Source organism: Amblyraja radiata, chromosome 4 (assembly GCF_010909765.2).
Source record: "Amblyraja radiata isolate CabotCenter1 chromosome 4, sAmbRad1.1.pri, whole genome shotgun sequence".
NCBI lineage: Eukaryota > Metazoa > Chordata > Chondrichthyes > Rajiformes > Rajidae > Amblyraja > Amblyraja radiata.
The window spans coordinates 56914498-56937754 of NC_045959.1; the positions used below are offsets into that span (position 1 = coordinate 56914498).

Below are 23257 nucleotides of genomic sequence, written 5' to 3' on the forward strand. Positions count from 1 at the left end.
TTAGTAATATAGATGTCCCAAAAAGGAACCATGAGATACCATAGAAGGTCATAGTTGCTGAGGTTAGTGTGTGTAGTGTTCAAGTTAGTTGCTGGGAAGAAACTGTTCTTGAACCTGAAGGTCACGGTTCTCAAGCTCCTGTATCTTCTTCCTGTTGGCTGCAGCGAGATGGTAACATGCCAGGGTGGTGTGGGTCTCCAATGGTGTTGGCTGTCTTCTTGGGGCAGCAGCTCCTGTAGATCCGTTCATCGGTGGGGAGGTCAGTGCCCATGAAGGACCCGTGCAATGTCCACCACTCTTTGTAGTCTCCTTCGATTCCGGACGTTTGAATTGCCAAACCAGGCTGTGATGCAACCAGACAGTGTGCCCTCTACACCCATAGAGGTTAGGTTGTATATTCGAGTTTGAGTTTAGTTTATTGTCACGCGTACCGAGGTACAGTGAAAAGATTTTGTTGCGTGCTAACCAGTCAGCGGACAGACAATACATGATTACAATCGAGCCATTCACAGTGTATAGATACATGATAAAGGGAATAATGTTTAGTACAAGAGTTTAGAAGAATGAGGAGGGACCTCATTGAAATAGTGGATGGGGAGAGGAGGTTTCAACTAGTGGGAGAGTCTCAATCAGAGGGCATAGTCTCAGAATTAAAGGACGTTCCTTTAGGAAGGAGATGAGGAGGAATCTCTTTAGTCAGAGGGTGGTGAAACTGTGGAATTCATTGCCACAGAAGGCTGTCAATGGATGTTTTTCAAGGTGGAGATAAAGATTAAAATGGGTATCAGGGGCTATGGGGAGAAGGCAGGAGAATTGGGTTAAGAGTGAAAGCTTGATCAGCCATGACTGAATGGCGGAGTAGAATTGATGGGCCGAATGGCTTAATTCTGCTCCTATCACTTATGAACACATTTGCTTTCTTCACCACCCGCTCTACCTTTGTTGGCCATTTCAAGGCATTGAGGACTTGAATGGTGGCCCAGTGGCGCAGTGGTAGAGTTGCTACCTCACAGCACCAGGGACCTGGGTTCAATCCTGACTATGGGTGCTGGCTGTATGGAGTTTGCATGTTCTTCCTGTGGCCGGGTGGATTTCCTCCCACAGCCCAAAGATGTGCGGGTTTGTAGGGTAATCAGCCCTTTGTAAATTTCCCCTGGTGTGTTTGGAGTGGATGAAAAAGTGGGGTAACATAGAACTGAACAGGTGATCGATGGTCAGTGCGGACTCGGTAGGCTGAAGTGTGTGTTTTCCGAGCTGTATCTCTAAACTATACTGCACTTAGTTCCCAAGGTTCCTCTGTTCATTAACATTTCTTAGCACCCTATTTACTGTATAGACTCTCAAAATCCTGGGTGGGCGGCGCGACTCACGTCGCAGCGGCCTCTGCAGTCCGTCTGTCTTTTTTTTATTTTTTGTCTTGTTTGAATGTAGTTTATAGTGTTTTTTTTTATCTGGGTATGTGTGTGGGGGGGCGGGGGGTGGGGAATCTTTTAAAATATTTTCCCTGTACGGAGAACCCAACCTTTTCTCTGTCGGGTCTCCGTTGTCATTGGGGCCTAGCACATTGGGCGGCCTCCAACCGGAACGACCTGGGGCTCCCATCACGGAGCCTGCGGACCTACTTACCATCGCGGAGCTGGCCGAGTTCGGAGCATGGAGAGCTATGGTGGCGCGCTGCTGCGCCCGACCCCGGAAATTCGGAAGCTCCAACCGCAGGTCTGGTGGACGGTGACACCGGGAGCCCACGGGTCCCTAATGGGAGACCGCTTTTTGGGGCTTCTGCAACGTCGACTTCTCCCGCCCGAGTTGCGGGGTTGAAAATTACCTGGAGCAGGGCCTTACATCGCCCCGTGCGGCTTTAAATGGCCGCGGGACTTGCTAGCTCCCGCCGGGAGCTCCAACACCAAGACCCGGAGCGCGGCCTTGCATCGCCCGGCGCGGCTTTAATGGCCACGGGACTTACTTACCATTGCCTGCCGGGGGCTTTGACTCTGACATTGGGAGGAGAATGAGGAGTGCTGGGGAGAGATAAGACTTTGCCTTCCATCACAGTGAGGAGATGCACTGTGATGGATGTTTGTGTAAATTGTGTTGTGTCTTGGTTGGTTTTCTTGTGTGTATGACTGCAGAAACCAAATTTCGTTTGAACCTAAATGAGGTTTAAATGACAACAAATAAATTGTCTCATTGTATCATTGTATTTTATCAAAATGCATCACCTCACCCATGTCAGAGTCAAATACCATTTGTCAATTCTCTACCCAATTTCTTGCTGTGACCAAGACCACCTTCTTCACGGCGCTACCAACGTTCATGTCATCTGTTAATCATTCATCCTCCATTCATATCCAACTTGTTAATAACTATCACAAACAACAAAACATAGCATGGGGATGAGGAAAACATAGAGCACACAAACAGGCCCTTTGGTCCACAATGACTGTACCGAACACAATGGCAAGATAATCTCATCTGTCTGCACAGGGTTCATATCCATCCATATCTAAGGACCTATCTCAAACCCTCTTCAAACGCTTCTTAAAAGATCTCATCTGAGATCTGGTTTAGAGTCATAGCATCACACAGCATGGAAACAGGCCCTTCGGCTCAACTTGTCCCCATCGCCCAAAGTACTCTGGAATGTAGAAGGATGAGAGGAAGATCTTATTGAAACATATAAGATTATTAAGGGTTTGGACACGCTAGAGGCAGGAAACATGTTCCCGATGTTGGGGGAGTACAGAACCAGAGGCCACAGTTTAAGAATAAGGGGTAAGCCATTTAGAACGGGGATGAGGAAACACTTTTTCCCACAGAGAGTTTTGAGTCTGTGGAATTCTCTGTCTCAGAGGGCAGTGGAGGCTGGCTCTCTGGATGCTTTCAAGAGAGAGCTAGACAGAGCTCTTAAAGATAGCGGAGTCAAAGGATATGGGGAGAAGGCAGGAACGAGGTACTGATTGTGGATGATCACATTGAATGGTGGTGCAGGCACGAAGGGCCGAATGGCCTACTCCTGCATCTATTGTCTATTGACTACCAATCTAAGCTAGCCCCATTTGCCTATAGGTCTATATCCTCTAAGCCTTTCCAATCCATATACCTGTCCAAGTGTCTTTAAATGTCGTTATCGTACTTGCCTCAACTATCTCCTCTGGCAGCTGGTTCCTTATACCCACCAACGTCTGTGTGAATAAGTTGCCCTTCAGGTTCCTATTAAACCTTTCCCCTCTCACCATATACCTATGTCCTCTGGTTCTTGATTTCCCTACCATGGGAAAAAAAAGTGTATTCACCCTATCTATTCCCATATGAATCTTTACACCTCTAGTAGATCACCCATCAGCCTAATTCCTTGTGCTCCATGGAATAAAGTCCTTGCCTACCTAACCTCTCCCTATTGCTCAGGCCCTCAAGTCCTGGCAACATCCTTGTAAATCTTCTCTGCACCATTTCCAGCTAAATTCCACCCTTCCCATAGCAGGGTGACGAAAACTGTACACAGGACTCCAAGTGTGGCCTCACCAATATAATGTACAAAGCTTGTGCAGGAAGGAACAGCAGATGCTGGTTTATAGCACAGATAGACTCAGATTGTCAAACTGGAGACTGCAGCAGAGTTCTGACTTGAAACGTCACCTATTCATTTTCTCCAGAGATGCTGCCTAACCCGCTGAGTTACTCCAGCATTTTGTGTCTATCTTTTGTACAAAGCTTTATCCCCGCTACTCTTTTTAAACAAAGGAACAATATTGGCTGACCTTTAGTCTTAAGGCACATCACCTGGAGCGAGCAAAGATGCAAAAGTCTACATCAGGAATACAGCTCTCCCCTCCTTTGTGTCCTATAGTAACCTGGGGTAGATCTCATCAGACCCCGGGGGTCATATCCACCCTGGATCCCATGACTTCCAGCACTGCCTCCTTAACATTGACTTTAGAGATACAGTGTGGAAACAGACCCTTCGACCCACCAACTCCGCACTGACCAGTGATCACCCCTGTACACTTGTTCTCCCATTGGGCAAAAGGTGTGAAAATACACACCTCCAGATTCAGGGACAGTTTCTTCCCAGCTGTTATCAGGCAGCTGAACCATCCTGTGTCAGGCTCGATAACAATCAGCATGGGAGCACCTTAAGGCTGCGTGCTCAGCCCCCTGCTGTACTCACTCTATATTCATGACTGCGTAGCCGGTCATAGTGCGAACTCCATCATCAAGTTCGCTGACGACACCACTGTTGTGGGACGTATCACTGATGGAGATGTCAGAGTATAGAAGTGAGATCGACCGACTGACCAAATGTTGCCAGCACAATAACCTGACCCTCAACACCAGCAAAACCAAGGAACTGATTGTGGACTTTGGAAGGGGTAGAATGATGACCCATAGTCCCGTTTATATCAACAGGTCGATGGTGGAAAGGGTCAAGAGCTTCAAATTCCTGGGCGTGCATATCTCTGAAGACCTCTCCTGGTCCGAGAACACTGATGCAATTATTAAGAAAGCACATCAGCGCCTCTACTTCCTGAGAAGATTACGGAGAGTCGGTATGTCAAGGAGGACTCTCTCTAACTTCTCCAGGTGCACAGTAGAGAGCATGCTGACCAGTTGCATCATGGCTTGGTTCGGCAACTTGAGCGCCCAGGAGCGGGAAAGACTGCAAAAAGTTCTAAACACTGCCCAGTCCATCATCAGCTCTGACCTCCCTACCATCGAGGGGATCTATCGCAGTCGCTGCCTCAAAAAGGCTGCCAGCATCATCAAGGATCCACACCATCCTGGCCACTCACTCATCTCCCCGCTGCCTTCAGGTAGAAGGTACAGGAGCCTGAAATCTGCAACATCCAGGTTCAGGAATAGTTACTTCCCCACAGCCATCAGGCTATTAAACAAAACTCTGAACATTAATAGCCTATTGTACTTGATCTGATTATTTATGTGTATATATATATATTCAGTAGTATATGGTCACACTGATCTGTTCTGTATTTATTTATGCCTACTATATACTGTTGTGCTGAAGCAAAGCAAGAATTTCATTATCCTATCTGGGACACATGACAATAAACTCTCTTGAATCTTGAATTTTGAATCCTACCAACAAATAGTGAGCGGTCCTGAGCTACGATCTACCCCACTGGAGACCAACAAACTATCTTTGATCGGACTTTACTGGCTCTAGAAACATAGAAAATAGGAGCAGGGGGCCATTCGGCCCTACGAGCCATTCATTGTGATCATGGCTGATCGTCCCCAATCAATATTCCGTGCCTGCCTTCTCCCCATATCCCTTGATTCCACTAGCCCCTAGAGCTCTATCTTAAGTGGGACAGGGGCATAACTCTCTTTTAAATCCATCCAGTGATTTGGCCTCCACTACCCTCTGTGGCAGGGAATTCTACAAATTCACAACTCTCTGGGTGAAAAAGTTTTTTCTCACCTCAGTCTTAAATTACCTCCCCTTTATTCTAAGACTGTGGCCCCTGGTTCTGGACTCTCCCAACATTGGGAACATTTTCCTGCATCTAGCTTGTCCAGTCCTTTTATAATTTTATATGTTTCTATAAGATACCCCCTCATCCTTCTAAACTCCAGTGAATACAAGCCTAGTCTTTTCAATCTTTCCTCATATGACAGTCCCGCCATCCCAGGGATCAATCTCGTGAACCTATGCTGCATTGCCTCAATCACAAGGATGTCCTTCCTCAAATTAGGAGACCAAAACTGTACACAATACTCCAGATGTGGTCTTGCCAGACAAAATTCTTAAGGGGTTGGACAGGCTAGATGCAGGAAGATTATTCCCGATGCTGGGGAAGTCCAGAGCTAGGGGTCACAGTTTAAGGATAAGGGGGAAATCTTTTAGGACCGAGATGAGAAAAACATTTTTCACATGGCGAATGGTGAATCTCTGGAATTCTCTGCCACAGAAGGTAGTTGAGGCCAGTTCATTGGCTATATTTAAGAGGGAGTTAGATGTGGCCCTTGTGGCTAAAGGGATCGGGGGTATGGAGAGAAGGCAGGTACAGGATACTGAGTTGGATGATGTGGAAAGGAGGTGGAGGAGAAATGGAGTGACGGATGGGGGAAAATGGCGGTTGGGGAGAAGAGGGAGGAGGAAAGGAGGCTGGTGGGAGATGGAGGGAACGATGAGGCAACACGGTGGCACAGCGGTAGAGTTGCTGCCTCACAGTCCCAGAGACCTGAGTTTGGTCCTGACTGCGGGTGCTGTCTGTACGGAGTTGGTATGTTCTCCCTGCGACCGTGTAGGTTGTCTCCAGGCAATCCAGTTTCCTCCCACACTCCAAAGACATACAGGTTTGTAGGTTAATTGGTTTCGGTAAAGATTATAAATTGTCCCTACTGTGTGGGGGGCTAGTGTATGGGGGGGGGGGAGATTGCTGGCTGGATCTGACTCGGTGGGCCGAAGGGCCTGTTTTCATTATGTATCTCTAAACTGAAGCGAACTAAGAAGGAGGAGAGTGTGATGGAGGACGGAGGAATGAAGGAGTGAGAAATGGAGAACTTGGCCAAAGGGTGTGAGAGGAAGGGGGGGGGGGGGGGTGGGGAAGGTGTATTGGAGAGGGCACAGGACACACTGGGAGGTGGTGGGGAGGGAGTTGTCAAGGGGCAATGGGACAGTCTGGACGAGGGTGGGAGTATTGTGGTGATACCGTGGGGTGGCTGAAGATGCAGCAACTGAGTTTGGAGGGGGCAAGGAGAGGCGGTAAGAGACGGAGGGGGGGGGGGGGATGGGGAGAGGTGGGACAAGGTGATAGAGAGGGGAGACAGGAGGGTGAGAGTGGAGGAAGAGAGAGTGGAGGAAGAGAGAGTGGGGTAAGAAAGAGAGGGTGGATGGGGGGGGAACAGAGGATAGACAGAGAAGGAGAGGGGGGATGAGAGAAAGAGAAAGGGGGAAGACAGAGTGGGATAAGAGAGGTTAGAGGGTGGATAGAGGGAACGGGTAGGGAGAGAGGGAGAGAGAGAAGGGGAGGGTGTGGGCAGAGAGGAGAAAGAGGATGGGGGGGGGGGGGGAAGAGAGAAAAGGAATGTGAGAAAGAGAGGGGTAAAGAGAGGGAGAAGAGAGAGGGGGTGAGTGAGAGAGAAAGGGGGAGGCGGGGTGTGAGTGAGAAAGAGGGAGTTAGAGAAAGAGAGGAGAGGTACGGGCAGGTGTCTCTCCACCGGGCGCCCGGCAGCGCAGAGCCGGCGTGTTCAGGGAGCTGCCCGCCGGAGGGAGCGGAGTGGGGTGACCGGGCTGGGCTGGGACGAGGCGGCAGCAGAAGCAGCAGCGGGTTGACCGTGTTGGGTCGGGGTGAGGCAGCGGCAGCAGCGGGGTGACCGGGCTGGGTGGGGGTGGGGCAGCAGTGGGGTGACCGGGTCGGGGTGGAGGCAGCGGCAGCAGCGGGGTGACCGGGCGGGGTCGGGGTGAGGCAGCAGTGGGGTGACCCGGCTGGGGTGGAGGCAGCGGCAGCAGCGGGGTGACCGGGTTGGGTCGGGGTGGGGCAGCAGCGGCAGCAGCAGCAGCAGCAGCGGGGTGAGAGGTTGCGGTTGTCCCGGGCTCTGCCTCCCTCCGCTCCGCCCGGCCCGGCCCAACCGCAGCGCATGCGTCCGGCCCGGCAGAGCCGCAACATGGCGCGAGTGGCCGGTAGCGGGCGGCGGGACGGAGCTGGAGCTGGAGCTGGAGCGGGGACAGGAGCGGGTCAGCAACCGGTAGGAGCGCAGCATCCACCGGGCGCTCCGGGGCTGCAACCGGGCGGAGCAAGACCGCAACCGGACACAACGGGCGCAACTGGACTTCAACCGGGTGGAAGAGGACTGAAACCGGGAGCAACGGGCGGAGAAAGTCCGCAAACGGGCGTAACGGGACCAGACCCGGGCGTAACGGGACCAGGTCCAGGTCCAGGAGCGAGCGGGCACGGGTGGCCGCAGCGGGAGGCGCTGCCCGTGGGGAACTGTCCGCCCGGGTTGTCGCTGCCGCTGCCGGTGGCGGGCGGGCGGAGGAGCCAGAATACACGGCTGGCCACCCGCTACGCCGTGAAGATTTTCCGCGACTACCTGAGCGAGCGGGAGGAGCGGGCGGATTTCGAGCGGCTCGACAAGGCGGGGCTGTGCCGGGCGCTGCGCTCCTTCTACGCCGAGGCGCGCTCCAAGAGCGGCCAGGTGTACAGCAAGTCTTCCCTCATCAGCATCCGCAGCTCCCTCAACCGGCACCTCAACCAGCCGCCACACTGCCGCACCCTCGACCTCACCAAGGACCCCGAGCTCCGCAGCGCCAACCTTGCGCTGGCCGCCGTCATCCGCAAACTCGAGGAGCAGGGAGCCGGGCCCGTCATCCAGAAACAAGCCATCACCAGGTACGCTGCCTCGTTAACCCTCTTCCCAGTGCTCCTTGCCCCATTGCCCAACTCCTTGCCCCATTGCCCAACTCCTTGCCCCATTGCCCAGCTCTTGCCCCATTGCCCAGCTCCTTGCCCCATTGCCCAGCTCATTGCCCCATTGCCCCATTGCCCAGCTCCTTGCCCCATTGCCCAGCTCTTTGCCCCCATTGCCCAGCTCTTGCCTCATTGCCCAGCTCCTTGCCCCATTGCCCAGCTCCTTGCCCCATTGCCCAGCTCCTTGCCCCATTGCCCAGCTCCTTGCCCCATTGCCCAGCTCATTGCCCCATTGCCCCATTGCCCAGCTCCTTGCCCCATTGCCCAGCTCCTTGCCCCATTGCCCAGCTCATTGCCCCATTGCCCCATTGCCCAGCTCCTTGCCCCATTGCCCAGCTCTTTGCCCCCATTGCCCAGCTCTTGCCTCATTGCCCAGCTCTTGTCCCATTGCCCAGCTCTTTGCCCCCATTGCCCAGCTCTTGCCCCCATTGCCCAGCTCTTGCCCCCATTGCCCAGCTCTTTGCCCCCATTGCCCAGCTCTTGTCCCATAGCCCAGCTCATTGCCCCATTGCCCCATTGCCCAGCTCCTTGTCCCATTGCCCAGCTCTTTGCCCCCATTGCCCAGCTCTTGCCTCATTGCCCAGCTCTTGTCCCATTGCCCAGCTCTTTGCCCCCATTGCCCAGCTCTTGCCCCCATTGCCCAGCTCTTGCCCCCATTGCCCAGCTCTTTGCCCCCATTGCCCAGCTCTTGTCCCATTGCCCAGCTCCTTGCCCCATTGCCCCATTGCCCAGCTCCTTGCCCCATTGCCCAGCTCTTGTCCCATTGCCCCATTGCCCCATTGCCCAGCTCTTGCCCCATTGCCCAGCTCCTTGCCCCATTGCCCAGCTCTTTGCCCCCATTGCCCAGCTCTTGTCCCATTGCCCCATTGCCCCATTGCCCCATTGCCCAGCTCTTGCCCCATTGCCCAGCTCCTTGCCCCATTGCCCAGCTCTTTGCCCCCATTGCCCAGCTCTTGTCCCATTGCCCCATTGCCCCATTGCCCAGCTCTTGCCCCATTGCCCAGCTCTTGCCCCATTGCCCAGCTCCTTGCCCCATTGCCCAGCTCTTGTCCCATTGCCCAGCTCCTTGCCCCATTGCCCAGCTCTTGCCCCATTGCCCAGCTCCTTGCCCCATTGCCCCATTGCCCCATTGCCCAGCTCTTGCCCCATTGCCCAGCTCTTGCCCCATTGCCCAGCTCATTGCCCCATTGCCCAGCTTGCCCATTGCCCAGCTCTTGCCCCATTGCCCAGCTCCTTGCCCCATTGCCCCATTGCCCAGCTCTTGCCCCATTGCCCAGCTCTTGCCCCATTGCCCAGCTCTTGCCCCATTGCCCAGCTCATTGCCCCATTGCCCCATTGCCCAGCTCTTGCCCCATTGCCCAGCTCTTGCCCCATTGCCCAGCTCTTGCCCCATTGCCCATTGACCCAGCTACTTGCCCCATTGCCCCATTTACCCAGCTCACTTGCCCCATTGCCCCATATTACCCAGCTACTTGCCCCATACCCAGCTACTCTGCCCCCATTGCCCCATTACCCAGCTACTTGCCCATTACCCAGCTCACTTGCCCCCATTGCCCCTATTGCCCCATTACCCAGCTACTTGCCCCATTGCCCCATTGCCCAGCTCCTTGCACCCATTGCCCCATTGCCACATTGCCCATTTACCTTGCTTCCATTTCCCCAGTGCCCAGCTCCTTGCACCATTGCCCAGCTCCCATTGACCATTTGACCATTTCCTCTGCCCCTTTTTCTCCATACTCTCTTTGCCTCTGTCAATTTGCCCAACTTCGACCATGCCCTTATCCTTTTCTCCTGCCCCCCTGCGCCACCATTCCCATGTTTTGCCTACTTCATCCTTCCCAGTTATTCTTGCCCCCACTCCTGTCCCTTTGCCCCATTCCCCGCTCTTTACCATCACCCTTGCCCAGTTCAAGCCCAATTGACCCCTTTCGCACTACCTCCTGCCTCTGCCTCTGTCCATTGCCCACTCCACCCCTGTTCCATTGCCCTCTTCATCCCATCCCAATTCTTTCCCCCTTCGTCCCTTGCCCCTTCTGCCATGTCACCACTCTTCAGATCTTGCCCCCCTGCCCAAGTGCCCTAACCCTTTCTTCTGCTCCCTTTGCCCCATTCCCTCCTCTTGCCCCCTGTCCATCGCCTCTTTCACCCCTGCCCGTTCGAGCCATTGCCCCTTGTACTGCCCCTGTCCCAAAACCTCCTTCATCCCTGTACCAACTCTTTCCCCTTTGCCTCTCATCACCATCTTCTCCCCTTGTGCCCAAACCCTTTCTCCTGCCCATTTTGTCCAAATCTCAGGTCTAGACTATCATTCCCTTGCTCCCATTACCCTTGCCTGTGCGAACCATTGCCCCATTGCATTGCCTCTTTGCCCCTGTCCCAATGGCCCCTTCACCCCATCCTAACTCACCCCCCGCCCAAGTGCTCTTACCCTTTCACCTGCCCCCTTTACCCCATCCAGCTCTTGCAACCTGTCACCCTCTTTACCTCCCCCGAAGTGCAAGCCATTGCCCCTTGCACTGCTCCTGCCTCGTTTCCTTTGTCCCTTCACCCTTGCCCATGTGCCCTTGCCCATTCTTCTGCCCTCTTTGCCCCTTCACCCCATCCCAAATCTTTCCCTTTCGTCCCTTACCCATATGTCCATATCCTTTCTCCAGCCCCCTTTGCCTCATTCCCAGCTCCTGTTGTTCTTGCCCCCGCACCTGCCCAAAAGCAAGCCCCTGTCCATGCCTTAGCCATTGCCCCATCCACTTAGCCATCCCGCCTCCCCTTCCCCTAAGACCTCCGTCTCGTGCCACCATCTCGTGAGCCCCATCTCGTGCCCCCCTCCTGCCCCCCCCTCCTGCCCCCCCCCTCCTACCCCCCATCTCCCGCCCCCCCCCCCCCCCCCCCAAATCTCCCGCCCCCCCAAAATCTCCCGCCCCCCCATCTCGAACCCCCTTGCCCTCATTCCCTGTCCACTCCTCCGGTCCTTCCCTCTTCCCCTCCGGAGTTCTACACTTAGCTTGGACTTCACACATCCACACAACCAGCCCTGCAGCCTTTCACAAAGTGCTGGAGGAACTCAGCGGGTCAGGAGAAGTGGTTCTCTTGTTTTCAAGAGAGAGTTAGATTGAGGAGAAAGCAGGAATGGGGCGCTGATTTTGAATGATGAGCCATAGTAATGTTGAATGGCGGTGTTAGCTCGAAGGGCCGAATGGCCTACTCCTGCACCTATTTTCTATGTTTCTATGTCAGGCAGCATCTAGGAAGGGAAATGAACATCCGACATTTCAGCTCGAGGCCCTTTCTTCAGACTGAGATCTTGAGTCTGAAGAAGGGCCTCGGCCCGAAACATCACCTGTCTATATTCCTCCACAGCTGCTGCCTGCCTGCTGTGTTCCTCCAGAACTTTGTGTTGTGCTCGAGATTCTAGCACCTGCAATTCCTTGTGTCTGCACCTGTTTCCCTTTCCTGCACAGGGGTAGTGGTGGGGAATTGTTTTGTACAATACTTCCCTGCTGCAGAATGGTATGTACATGCTGATAACTCAACCAGGTGAGATGCCCTCAGTGTGTAAACAGAGACATACCCACAGGCGTGCACACATAGACAGACACCAACATCACTACCTACCTACCTACCTAACTTTGTATCGCATGCGGTATATTTAACTCGCATCTTGAGGGAGAATCACATTGGTTCTGACACATTGAGGCTGGACTTGACTTTCTCAGCTGGTCACTCTTTCATTTCAGCCCCTTCTCCTGTATATTTTCGCTTTTAGACTTTAGAGATACAGCATGGAACCAGGCCTTTCGCCCAGCAAGTCCAAACCGACCAGCGATACACTAGCATTGTCCAACACACGAGGAACATTTTACAGTCTTAACCAAAGCCAATTAGCCTACCAACCTTGTACATCTTTTGAACATGGGAGGAAACCGGAGCACCCGGAGTAAACGCACGTGGTCACAGGGAGAACGTAAAACTCCGTACAGACAGCACCTGTGGTCAGGATCGAACCTGGGTCTCTGGCGCTGTGAGGCAGCAACTCTACCGATGCGCCACTGTGCTGCCTCATTGTTTTTGTCTGACCCCAGCCTTTCATTAGTTACCTGATGCATACACAACATCCCCGATGATCTGTAGTCTAAGCTCAATCTAATTCGGCTTTGGTAAGATTACTGTGTTTTTACATTAGACTGGGAAATCCTCTACTCGTTCACTTTATCTGCCGACAAGTAAAAGTGAAATATTAATAAATAGCCAGAGCTTAAATATTTTGGGTAATCTGTACCCTATCGCGGAACTCCAAACATTTTTACATTTACTCAAGACCCTTCTTGCCAGAAATGTAGGGGGAAACTGGAGGATAGAATTGTGAATGAATATAAACACAAAGTGCTGGAGTAACTCAGCGGGTCAAGCAGCACCTGTGGTGAAAAAGGATGGGTGACCTTTTGGGTTGAGACCCTTCTTCAGCTTCTTCTGAATAAAGAAGTTGCCCAATCTGAATAATCATCGCATGGGATCCAAGGAGAAATAGCTGAATGGAAAGAAAATTGGCTTCATGGAAGGAAACAGGGGGTGATGGTGGAAGGTTGTTTTTCGGACTAGCCTGTGACTAGTGGTGCGCCTCAGAGATCGTTGCTGGGCCGTTGCTCTTGTCATCTATATCAATGATTTGGATGAGAACGTACAAGGCAAGATTAGCAAGTTTGCAGATGGTACAAAGGTGAGTGGTATTGCAGATAGAGGGGGGGGGGGGGGGGGGGGGGTTTCAGGTCGAGAGTCTGAAGAAAGGTCCCGACTCGAAACGTCACCCATTCTTTTTTCTCCAGATATGCTGACTGACCCGCTAAGTTACTCCGGCACTTTGTGTCTATCTTCAGTATAAACCACCATCTACAGTTCCTCCCTACACATAGAATTCAGATTGTTTGTGGGAGTTAAGTACTTGGAAGTTAACTTTGACCTAGTTTGAACTTAATATAAATCAGTGAAGCTATTTGTGTACCTATATGTGGTTTGCAAGACTTGCCTAAGATTGGATAATTCAGTACATATTCTGATACCTATCTCTCCCTTCATGACTAGCAAACTTAGAGTGTAGTGCCATGATTTTAGTTAGTTAGTTGGTTTATTGTTGTGTGTACAGAGATCTAGTTGAATGCTTGTTCTGTGTGCTATCCAGTCAAATCGTTCGGTATGCGTTCTATGCTATACTTGCACCATAGAAAACGTACTGTCAGGTTGTACCACAGCTTGGTTTGGGAACAGCTCTGCCCAAGACCGCAAGAAATTGCAGAGAGTTGTGGATGTAGCCCAGTCCATCACGCAGACCAGACTCCCCACCATCGACTCCATCTACACTTCACTCTGCCTCGGGAAAGCAGCCAACATAATCAAAGACTTGTCCCATCACAGTCATTCCTTCCCCTCCCTGCTCCTGTCAGATGGAAAGCTTGAAAAGCGCGCATCATCAAACTCAGGAACGGGTTCTTCCCCAAAATTATCAGGCTTCTGAATGCTCTTTCCGTAAACTAGGGTACTGTCCGATTCACCTCTACACCATTGTGGACATTGGACTTTGTCTCTGGAACTGGTGGGCTACAATGCTGAGAACTATATTCTGCACACTGTATCTTCCCCTTTGCTCTGCCTATTGTACTTACAGTCTGACGATTGTATTTATATATAGTATTATCTGATCTGATTGGATAGCATGCAAAATAAAGCTTTTCATTGTACCTCGGTACACGTGAGAATAATAAACCTAAACCTATGCATGAGTACAATAGATCCCCTTCTGGAGCAGAAGACACACAAAGTACTGGAGTAACTCAGTGGATCAGGCAGCATCTCTGAAGAAAAAGGATGGGTCGGATCTGAAGAAGGGTCCAGACCAGGGGTGGGGAACCTGCGGCCTTAAGGCCACATGGGGCCTTCTAGGCCATTGTGCGTCCTTTTGAATGAATCCAAATTATGTAGAACAAATCCTTTTATTTTTATTAACATGTTTTTGTTCGTCTTATTATTTTTATTTTAATCTTAAAATGAACGTATTTAAAATACCAAGGAGTAAAAAATGATTCAACAAAATAATCCTCCCCGCACGAAAAATGCTTTCATGCTTTTCAACCACTTTTTGCTGCGAATCTACATTCTCCAACTTAACCCTAATCAAGGCGCCTTTAAGGTCACAAATGATGGATACCCATCTAGAAGATCAGCTGAAACTGCGTACCTCCATGTTGCAACCAAATATTCAAATGCTTTCCCACAAAAAGCAGTCACAACAAATTCATTAAAAGTGTTTAAGAAGGAACTGCAGATGCTGGAAAATCGAATGTACACAAAAATGCTGGAGAAACTCAGCGGGTGCAGCAGCGTCTATGGAGCAAAGGAGATAGGCAATGTTTTGGGCCGGTTTCGGCCCGAAACGTTGCCTATCTCCTTCGCTCCATAGATGCTGCTGCACCCGCTGAGTTTCTCCAGCATTTTTGTGTACATTCAAAGTCATTAAAAGGTTAGTTAACTTTAGAATGAACACATTTTTTTCATTTTCTTGAAGTTAGTACATAGTAGTTAGATCTTTACAAAATAATGTACATTTTGAAGTATCTAATTGAAGTTTCTTGGATGCGGCCTTATTAGATTACAGCTAACTTAATGTGGCATTCCAACATGAAAAGGTTCCCCACCCCTGGTCCAGACCCAAAACGCCACCCATTCTTTTTCTCCAAAGATGTTGCCTGAACCGCAGAGTTACTCCAGCACTTTGTTTCTATCTTCTGTATATACCAGCAACTGCAGTTCCTTTCTACATTCTTCTCGAACAGTATGCCGAGAGTCATCATTTCTGGTGCCAGCTTGCAACGCTCTGAAAAGTTCAATCTGGGCCCAAGGAGATATGCAGCTTCTTAAATATTTCACTTTAAGGCCCATGGTCCTGGCGACACTAGATGAGGTAGGGGTCAGCCATGCTTAATTATACTCTGCTGTTGTGCCACCGTGACCCCATAATAAAAGGGGCTTCTTCCAATGAGACCAGGAATCCCTTTTCAATGTTCAGCACTGTGTTTTTCAACACAGCCTATCAAAACCCCCCCTCGCCTTCATCCACATATCACTCACCAGGCTTTGTCCTGCCCCTCCTCTCTTCCAGCTTACTCCCCCACAACCTCCATCAGGTTCTCTGAAGAAAGATCCTGACCAGAAATGTCAACTATCCACGTTCTCCAGTGATGCTGCCCGACCTGCTAAAATATAAAATCACACAGCATGGAAACAGGCCCTTCAGCCCAACTTGCCAATGCTGACCAACGTGGCCTATCTACACTAATCCCACCTGCCCACGTTTGACTCGTATCCCTCTAAACCATTCCTATCCATGTAACTATCGAAATGTGTTTTAAATGTTGTTATAGTACCCAGCTCAACTACCTCCTCTGGCAGCTCGTTCTATATATTAAAACACCCTCTGTGTGGAAAAAGTTGCCGCTCAGGTTCCTATTACCTTAAACCAATGTCCCCAGGTTCTTGATTCCCTTACTCTGGATAAAAGATTCTGTGCATTTATCCTATCTATAGGTCGATAAAATCTATTTGCACTATCTATAAATCTATACTGTCTATTCCCCTCATGATCTTGCACATCTGTATAAGATCACCCCTCATCCTCCTGTGCTCCAAGGACTAGAGTCAAGACAATACACAATAGGTGCAGGAGTAGGCCATTCGGTCCTTCAAGCCAGCACCGCCATTCAATGTGATCATGGCTGATCATCCACAATCAGTACCCCGTTCCTGCCTTCTCCCCATATCCACTGACTCCGCTATGTTTAAGAGCCCCATCTAGCTCTCTCTTGAAAGTATCCAGAGAACCGGCCTCCACCACCCTCTGAGGCAGAGAATTCCACAGACTCACAACTCTCTGTGTGGAAAATGTGCTTCCTCATTTCCGTTCTAAATAGCTTACTCCTTATTCTTAAACTGTGGTCCCTGGTTCTGGACTCCCCCAACACCGGGAACATGTTTCCTGCCTCGAGCGTGTCCAAACCCTTAATAATCTTATATGTTTCAATAAGATACCCTCTCATCCTTCTAAACTCCAGAGTGTACAAGCCCAGCCGCTCCATTCTCTCTTCATAACTCCTCTTGTTATGAAGGCAAACATGCCATTCGCTTTCTTCACTGCACGCTGTACCTGCATGCTTACTTTCATTGACTGATGTACAAGGACCCTCGGATCCCATTGTACTTCCCTTTTCCCAACTTGACACCATTTAAATAATAACCTGCCTTCCCGTTTTGCTACCAAAGTGGATAACCTCACATTTATCCACATTAAACTGCATCTGCCGTGCATCTGCCCACTCACCCAACCTGTCCAATTCACCCTGCATTCTCATAGCAGTTCACATTGCCACCCAGCTTTGTGTCATCTGCAAATTTGCTTATGTTACTTGTAATCCCTTCATCTAAATCATTAATATATATTGTAAATAGCTGCGGTGCCCCACTGCCATTCTGAAAGGTACCCGTTAATCCCTACTCTTTTTCCTAGCTTACCTAACCTCTCCCTATAGCTCAGGCCCTCGAGTCCTGGCAAAGTGCTCGTTGCTTTAGCACCCTGTGCCTTTTTTTTGTAAACCAGCACGTTTCTTGTATCGCCATTTTACTGCTTCACTGCAAAATATTTCTCAAAGCCTTTCTTGCCTCATGCCCTCGAGTCTAACCCCCGTCCCCACCACAGATTTTGAAGAATTCATGCATTTTTGCCAACTATCTGGCAAAAAAAGGTTCTGAACTGTACCTGTAAAAACCCAGGCGGGATACCACTGTGGATATCAGTCAAACGTTTCATGTGATGCTCTGTATTTTTCGGAGAGAATTGTTGAAGTTGCCCCATTCTGGTTATTAACAATGGAATAATTTTCACAGAAGAGAGCAGAGCAGGTGTGACACAGTGGCGCAGCTGGTAGAATTGAAAATTGTGGCAAGACTAGCCAAGTTGTAGTATTTTTACTTCAGACACCGGTTTCCGATTCATTGAGAAGTTGACACTAAGTTTGAGATGTGGTGCAGTTTGGTAGAGCTGTTACCTCAGAGCGCCAGACACCCAGATTCGATCCCGACCTGGGCCGTTGTGTGTGTGTGTGTGGGTGTGTGTGTGTGTGTGTGTGTGCGTGTGTATGCGGAGTTTTACATTCTCCCTGTGACAGCGTGGGTTTCTTCCGGGTGCTCCGGCCTCCTCCGACATCCCAAAGACGCGCGGGTTTGTAGCTTAATTGACGTCAGTACATGTTTTCCTAGTGGTGGGTGAAGAGCCTGTATCCATACTGTATCATTAATACAAATCTTAGCACCCAGAGAAAACCCACATGTTCACAAGGAGACCTAGCAAACTCCACACAGGCAGCACCCGAGGACAGGACCTCTCGCACTGTGAGGCAGCGGCTCTCCCTGCTGCACCACTGTGTCGCCTTTTTATGACTTTAGTACTTCAGTGATACAGTGTGGAAACAGACCCTTCGGCACACCGAGTCCGTACTGACCAGCGGGCACCTCATAACAAGCACTATCCTACACACTAGGGACAATTACCATTTTTACTGAAGCCAATTAACCTGCAAATAGGTACATGTTTGGAATGTGGGAGGAAACCGGACACCCACGCGGTCACAGGGAGAACGTGCAAACTCCGTACAGACAGAAACCCAAGGTCAGGATCTAACTGGGGTCTCTGGAGCTATGAGGCAGCAACTAAAGCTGCACCACTCTGCCGCCCTTCTAATGAAAGCCAACAAAATCGTACTCTTTATATTTGTTGCTCTCCCAAAACGTTACTGTATCAAGACAAATCATATCGTGACATCCCTATCACCAGGTGCGACTTGAGGAAGCTCTACACTTCGTGCAGCCTGGACTCAAATACACCCTTTGGATTGCTCAATAAGGTGTGGTTCGAGATCTGTATGTACTTCTGCACGAGGGGACGGGAGAACCAGAGGGAACTGGAGGAGGACTCGTTTGGCTTGGCCACGGATGAGGATGGTAGAAGATATGTCTACTATAAAGCCTGTGGACCTTACCATAAATCCCGCATGGTGACGTGGAGCAAGAAGAGAATGTACGAGACTGGCACGGAGTTCTGCCCGTACGCCAGTTTTGTTAAGTACGTCTCAAAGCGTAACCCTCTCTGTAAGGCGTTCTTTCAAAGACCTAGGGACCACTGCAGCGAAAGTGACATGGCCTGGTTTGAGAACAAAGCCATTGGGAAAAATCTGTTGGGTACCCGGATGCAGATGCTGTCCAAAGCTGCCAAACTTTCCAAGACTTACACCAACCACTGCATAGGAGCGATCTCCATTGCCACCCTGAGCAGCATTGCGGGCATTGGCAGCAGGCTGGTGCCTCGTAGATCTCCCCAAAACACTCAGGGTTCCCGTCCGCAGCGACCTTGTGCCGGGCAGGACCTCGGTGGAGGGGTTGTAGGGACGAAAGTGGAGCAAACCGCGACTCGCACTCTTTATCAGCCCGTCTCATCACACAACACGAGGCGTTCGCCAAAGCGACTATGCATCCGCTCTTCCGATCCCGCATATTCCCAGAACGTGATTCCGCTTGGCAACGGCTCACAGGAATCCATGCTTCCGGAATCTGGTGACCTCCTTGGAGCCAATCCATCAATAATCATATCGACGATCCAGGTAATGCTCGATGCTCACCACTTTGACGGGTCAGCTGACTTTTCAAGCCAACTTTCTTATTAAAAACAAAATCTGTGACAGATCTTGATTGTTACCAAAGTCGCTGTCTTCATTTAGAAGATTTAGTAGGTCCACAAATATATTCATTTTAGGGTGATCGTGTGTATAAATTGTTTCATTCCGTTTTGAGGGGAATTAGTTTGACTTGAAACGCCTTTGACAGAAAGTTTGGGAACATTGTCAAGGATAGAGCAGCGCCTCGTGTTACAACGTGCTGGGAGAACTCAGCACGTCAGGCAGCATCTGACCCGGTTGAGTTACTCCAGCACTTTGTGTCTTCTTTTGTAAGCCAGCATCTGCAGTTCCGTGTATCCCTATGTCGTATTACAACCTAGACATCTCACTGTGGATGGAACATAGAACAGTACAAAAGATTTACATAAAAAGCTGGAGAAACTCAGCTGGTCAGGCAGCATCTCTGGAGAAAAGGAATCGGTGACATTTCGGGTCGAGATGCTTCTTCCAGAGATGCTGCCTGACCCGCTGAGTTACTCCAGCTTTTTGTGTCTATCTTTGGTGTAAATTAGCATCTGTAGTTCCTATCCACACATAGAAAAGTACAGCACAGGAACAGGCCCTTCGGCCCACAATGTCCATGCCAAACACAATGCCAAATTAAACCAATCCCCTCTGACTGCACGTGATTCATATCTCTCCATTCCCTACATATCCATGTGCCTATCTAAAAGCCTCTTAAACACCACTATCATATCTGCCTCCACCACCACCCCTGGCAGCGTGTTCCAGGCACTCACCACTCTTAAAAAAAAAAAAAAAAAAAAAAAAAAAAAAGCCCCGCACATTTGCATTAAAGTTTGCCCCTCTCACCTTAAAGCTATGCCCTCTAGTCTTTGACATTTCCACATTGGGGGGAAAAGTTCTGACTGTCTACCCTTTCTACGCCTCTCATAATTTTATATGAACTATCAGGTTTCCCCTCAACTTCCAATGTTCCAGAGGAAATAATCCATATATCCTCAACCTCACATTGTAGGTAATATCTCCTAATCCTGGCAGCATTCTGCTAAACCTCCTCTGCACCCTTTTCTACAACCTTCCTGCAATGGGGTGTGCAGAACTGCATGTAATACCATTAATGCGGTCTGACCAAAGTCTGCATCATGACTTCCCAGCTCTTATACTCAATGCCCCGACTGATGAAGGCAAGCATACCATACACCTTCTTTACCACTCTATCTATCTACGTGTGTTGCCACTTTCAGAGAGCTATGAACTTGGACCCCAAGATCCCTCTGCATATCAATGCTCTTAAGGGTCTTGCCATTAACCATGTACCTTCCCCTTACGTTCAACCTCCGAAGTGCAACACCTCACACTTGCTGGGATTAAAGTCCATCTGCCGTTTTTCCACCCATTTCTGTAGCTAATTTATATCCTGCTATGTAGTGTGTGTGTATATATATATATATATATATATATACATACTGTATATATTCAAAATACATTTATATATCAATAATATCACAGGCAGATTTAGATTTCGAGGTCAGGACATTTAAGAAACATGCGTGTGGTTCTAGTTACCCCATTACGGGAAGGATGTGGAGGCTTTGGAGCGGTTCAGCAGAATATTGCTTGGATTACAGGGTATTAGCTTTAAAGAGAGGTTGTAAAAACTTGATTTGTTTTCTCTGGAGCACCAGAGGTTGAGGGGAAACCAGATAGAAGTGCAGAATATAAAATTATGTGGCATTTATAGGGTCCGAACTTTTATTCCCCAAAATGGTGGAAATGTCTAAGAGTAGAGAGCATAAGTGAGGTGAAAGGGACAAAGTTTAATGCAGATGTGCGCGACAAGTTTTTTTTTACACAGCGGGTAATGGGTGCCTGAAACCAAGAGCGGAACTCGCTATCAAAACATGGAGGGGACCGGGGGGACACAATTTTTTGGCGGCCGCGCACACATGCGCACACACACACACACACACACACACACACACACACACACACACACACACACACACACACACACACACACACACACACGTGCGCGAGGCTTCGGAGGCTCAATCCAGCGCTAAATGCAGCTCAACTCTGCCTGTCTCACCGGGTTAACTACAGACTGCTTCTCCGCGCTGGCCATATTTCCCGCAAGTCCAAGAAGGGCTGTAGGCTCACCTGGCGGGACAGGCAGAGTTGAGCTGGGTTTAGCGCTGCTTTGCTGCGCTGGCTGTGGGCCTGGGGATACAGCTCCCATCTGACTCCCGACCAAAGATCCTATAGCGGAGGATCTTTGCTGTCGACCTCTCTGGCCACCCATGTGGGGGGGGGGGGGGCACTCGGGTGGGGACGGGACAGCGCCGGAGAGCCGGCCAGGATCGATCCTGGCTGCGGATGAGGAGCAGGTCTGTGCCACGTCTCCCTCCTCCAACCATCGCACTCTATCCTCAATCCCACCCCCCCCCCCCCCACGCCTCCCTCCTCCAATCACCATGTCCCGCCCCCATTGCCTGCTGACCGACGTCTCTCTAGTCCAATCAGCGCCCTCGATCATCAGTCCCACCCCCACTGTCTCGCGGAAAGCGGAGATTTCACCAGGTTTTAAAATCCAGATTACAAAAACTTGGGGATGTCCCCCACCTCTCAAAACATGGGGAGGACGTGTCCCCTCTGGCCCCCCCCGGGTTATCCGCCCCTGGCTGAAACTGCCAGGGGTGGTGGTTGAGGCAGATACGATAGTGGCGTTTAAGAAGCTTGAAGATAAGCATGTGGATATGGAGGGAATGGAGGGGTATGGATCACAACCAGGCAGAGGGGTTAATTTAACTTGGCATCATGTTCGGCATGGACATTGTAGACAAAATGGCTTGTTCCTATGTTGTACTTTTTATAGTATAAAGAAGGGTTTCCACCTGAAAAGTCACCTATTCCTTCTCTCCAGAGACACTGGGTTACTCCAGTTTTTTGTGTCTATCTTCGGTGTAAACCAGCATCTGCAGTTCCTTCCTACACTGTACTGTTCTATGTTCTATGATATGTGCATCATCCAATTGAAAATTTCAAACCAAGAGCATATTTAATTTTTTTTCAGTCACCTATCACTGCCTTTTTAGGGAAAGAGTACTTTCTGCCTTCGTGACTTGAGGGAGAAAACATTATAAAACAGTTGTCCCTCTAATTTTAAATGGAAGGTAGAGGTATATCAAGGCCATTGCTTGGTGTGTGGTGTGGTGAGGTGAGGTGGGTAATAACATTGATTTAATTATTAACATGGCCATAAGGTTGGTTTAGGTCTATAATTATCATGTGTACCGAGGTGGAATGAAGAACTTTGATTTGCATGCTATCCAATCAAATCAGATAATGCGAAACATAAATACTTTTTGTTGTAAAGGTGCAGAGAAGATTTACGAGGATGTTGCCAGGACTCAAGTGCCTGAGCTTTAGGAAGAGATTGTGCTCTACTTTTAAGAAGTTCTCCTCTAAGTCTGAAGAAGGATCGCAACCCAAAATATAATATATCCATGACCTCCAGAGATGCTGCATGAGCCACTGAGTTCCTCCAGCACTTTGCAAGATTCCAACATCTGCAGTTTACTTTAGACTTTAGAGATACAGCATAGAAACAGGCCCTTCGGCCCACTGAGTCTATCTTCTTCTTATCGAGTCCACACACAAGACTAGAAGTTGTTCAGCCAGAGCTGAACACACTTCTCGGCATCTGCACAATGGTGTCTGTCTTGCGCTTCTTGTGCTTCTTGTGCGTGGTGGTGGAAAGATTGGTTGAAACAGGGCCGCGACGTGAACACTCTTTCCTTCGGCCCACTGAGTCTATGCCTACCAGCGATCACCCTGTACACTAACACTATTCTACACACCAGTGACACTTTACAGAAGACAATTAACCTACAAACCGGTACGTCTTTGGAGTGTGGAAGTAAACCGGAGCACCCGGAGGAAACGCACGTGGTCACGGGGAGAACGTACAAACACCATACTACAGCACCTGTAGCCAGGATCAAATATGGGTCCCTGGCACTGTAAGGCAGCAACTCTACCCCTGCATCACCGTCCCGCCCCTAGTACTTCGCGTCAACGTTTTACTGTTCA

At 50.0% G+C, this 23257-nt stretch overlaps 1 protein-coding gene across 5 annotated transcripts in view; it reads left to right on the plus strand.

Annotated features, from left to right (window-relative positions):
- kctd1 (potassium channel tetramerization domain containing 1) overlaps positions 1 to 23257 on the plus strand; it is a 96989-nt gene that overhangs the window by 38922 nt on the left and 34810 nt on the right. The window contains exons 1-2 of one of the 5 annotated variants that reach the window (XM_033019495.1): positions 7485 to 8354; positions 18304 to 19126. The exons of 3 other annotated variants lie outside the window; for them this stretch is intronic. In XM_033019495.1, the coding sequence (XP_032875386.1) occupies positions 7603 to 8354; positions 18304 to 19126 (1575 nt within the window). In that variant the 5' untranslated portion in view covers positions 7485 to 7602. Of the gene's footprint in view, positions 1 to 7484; positions 8355 to 18303; positions 19127 to 23257 lie in introns of those variants that run through there. One more of the 5 variants, XM_033019497.1, reaches the window with a different exon arrangement.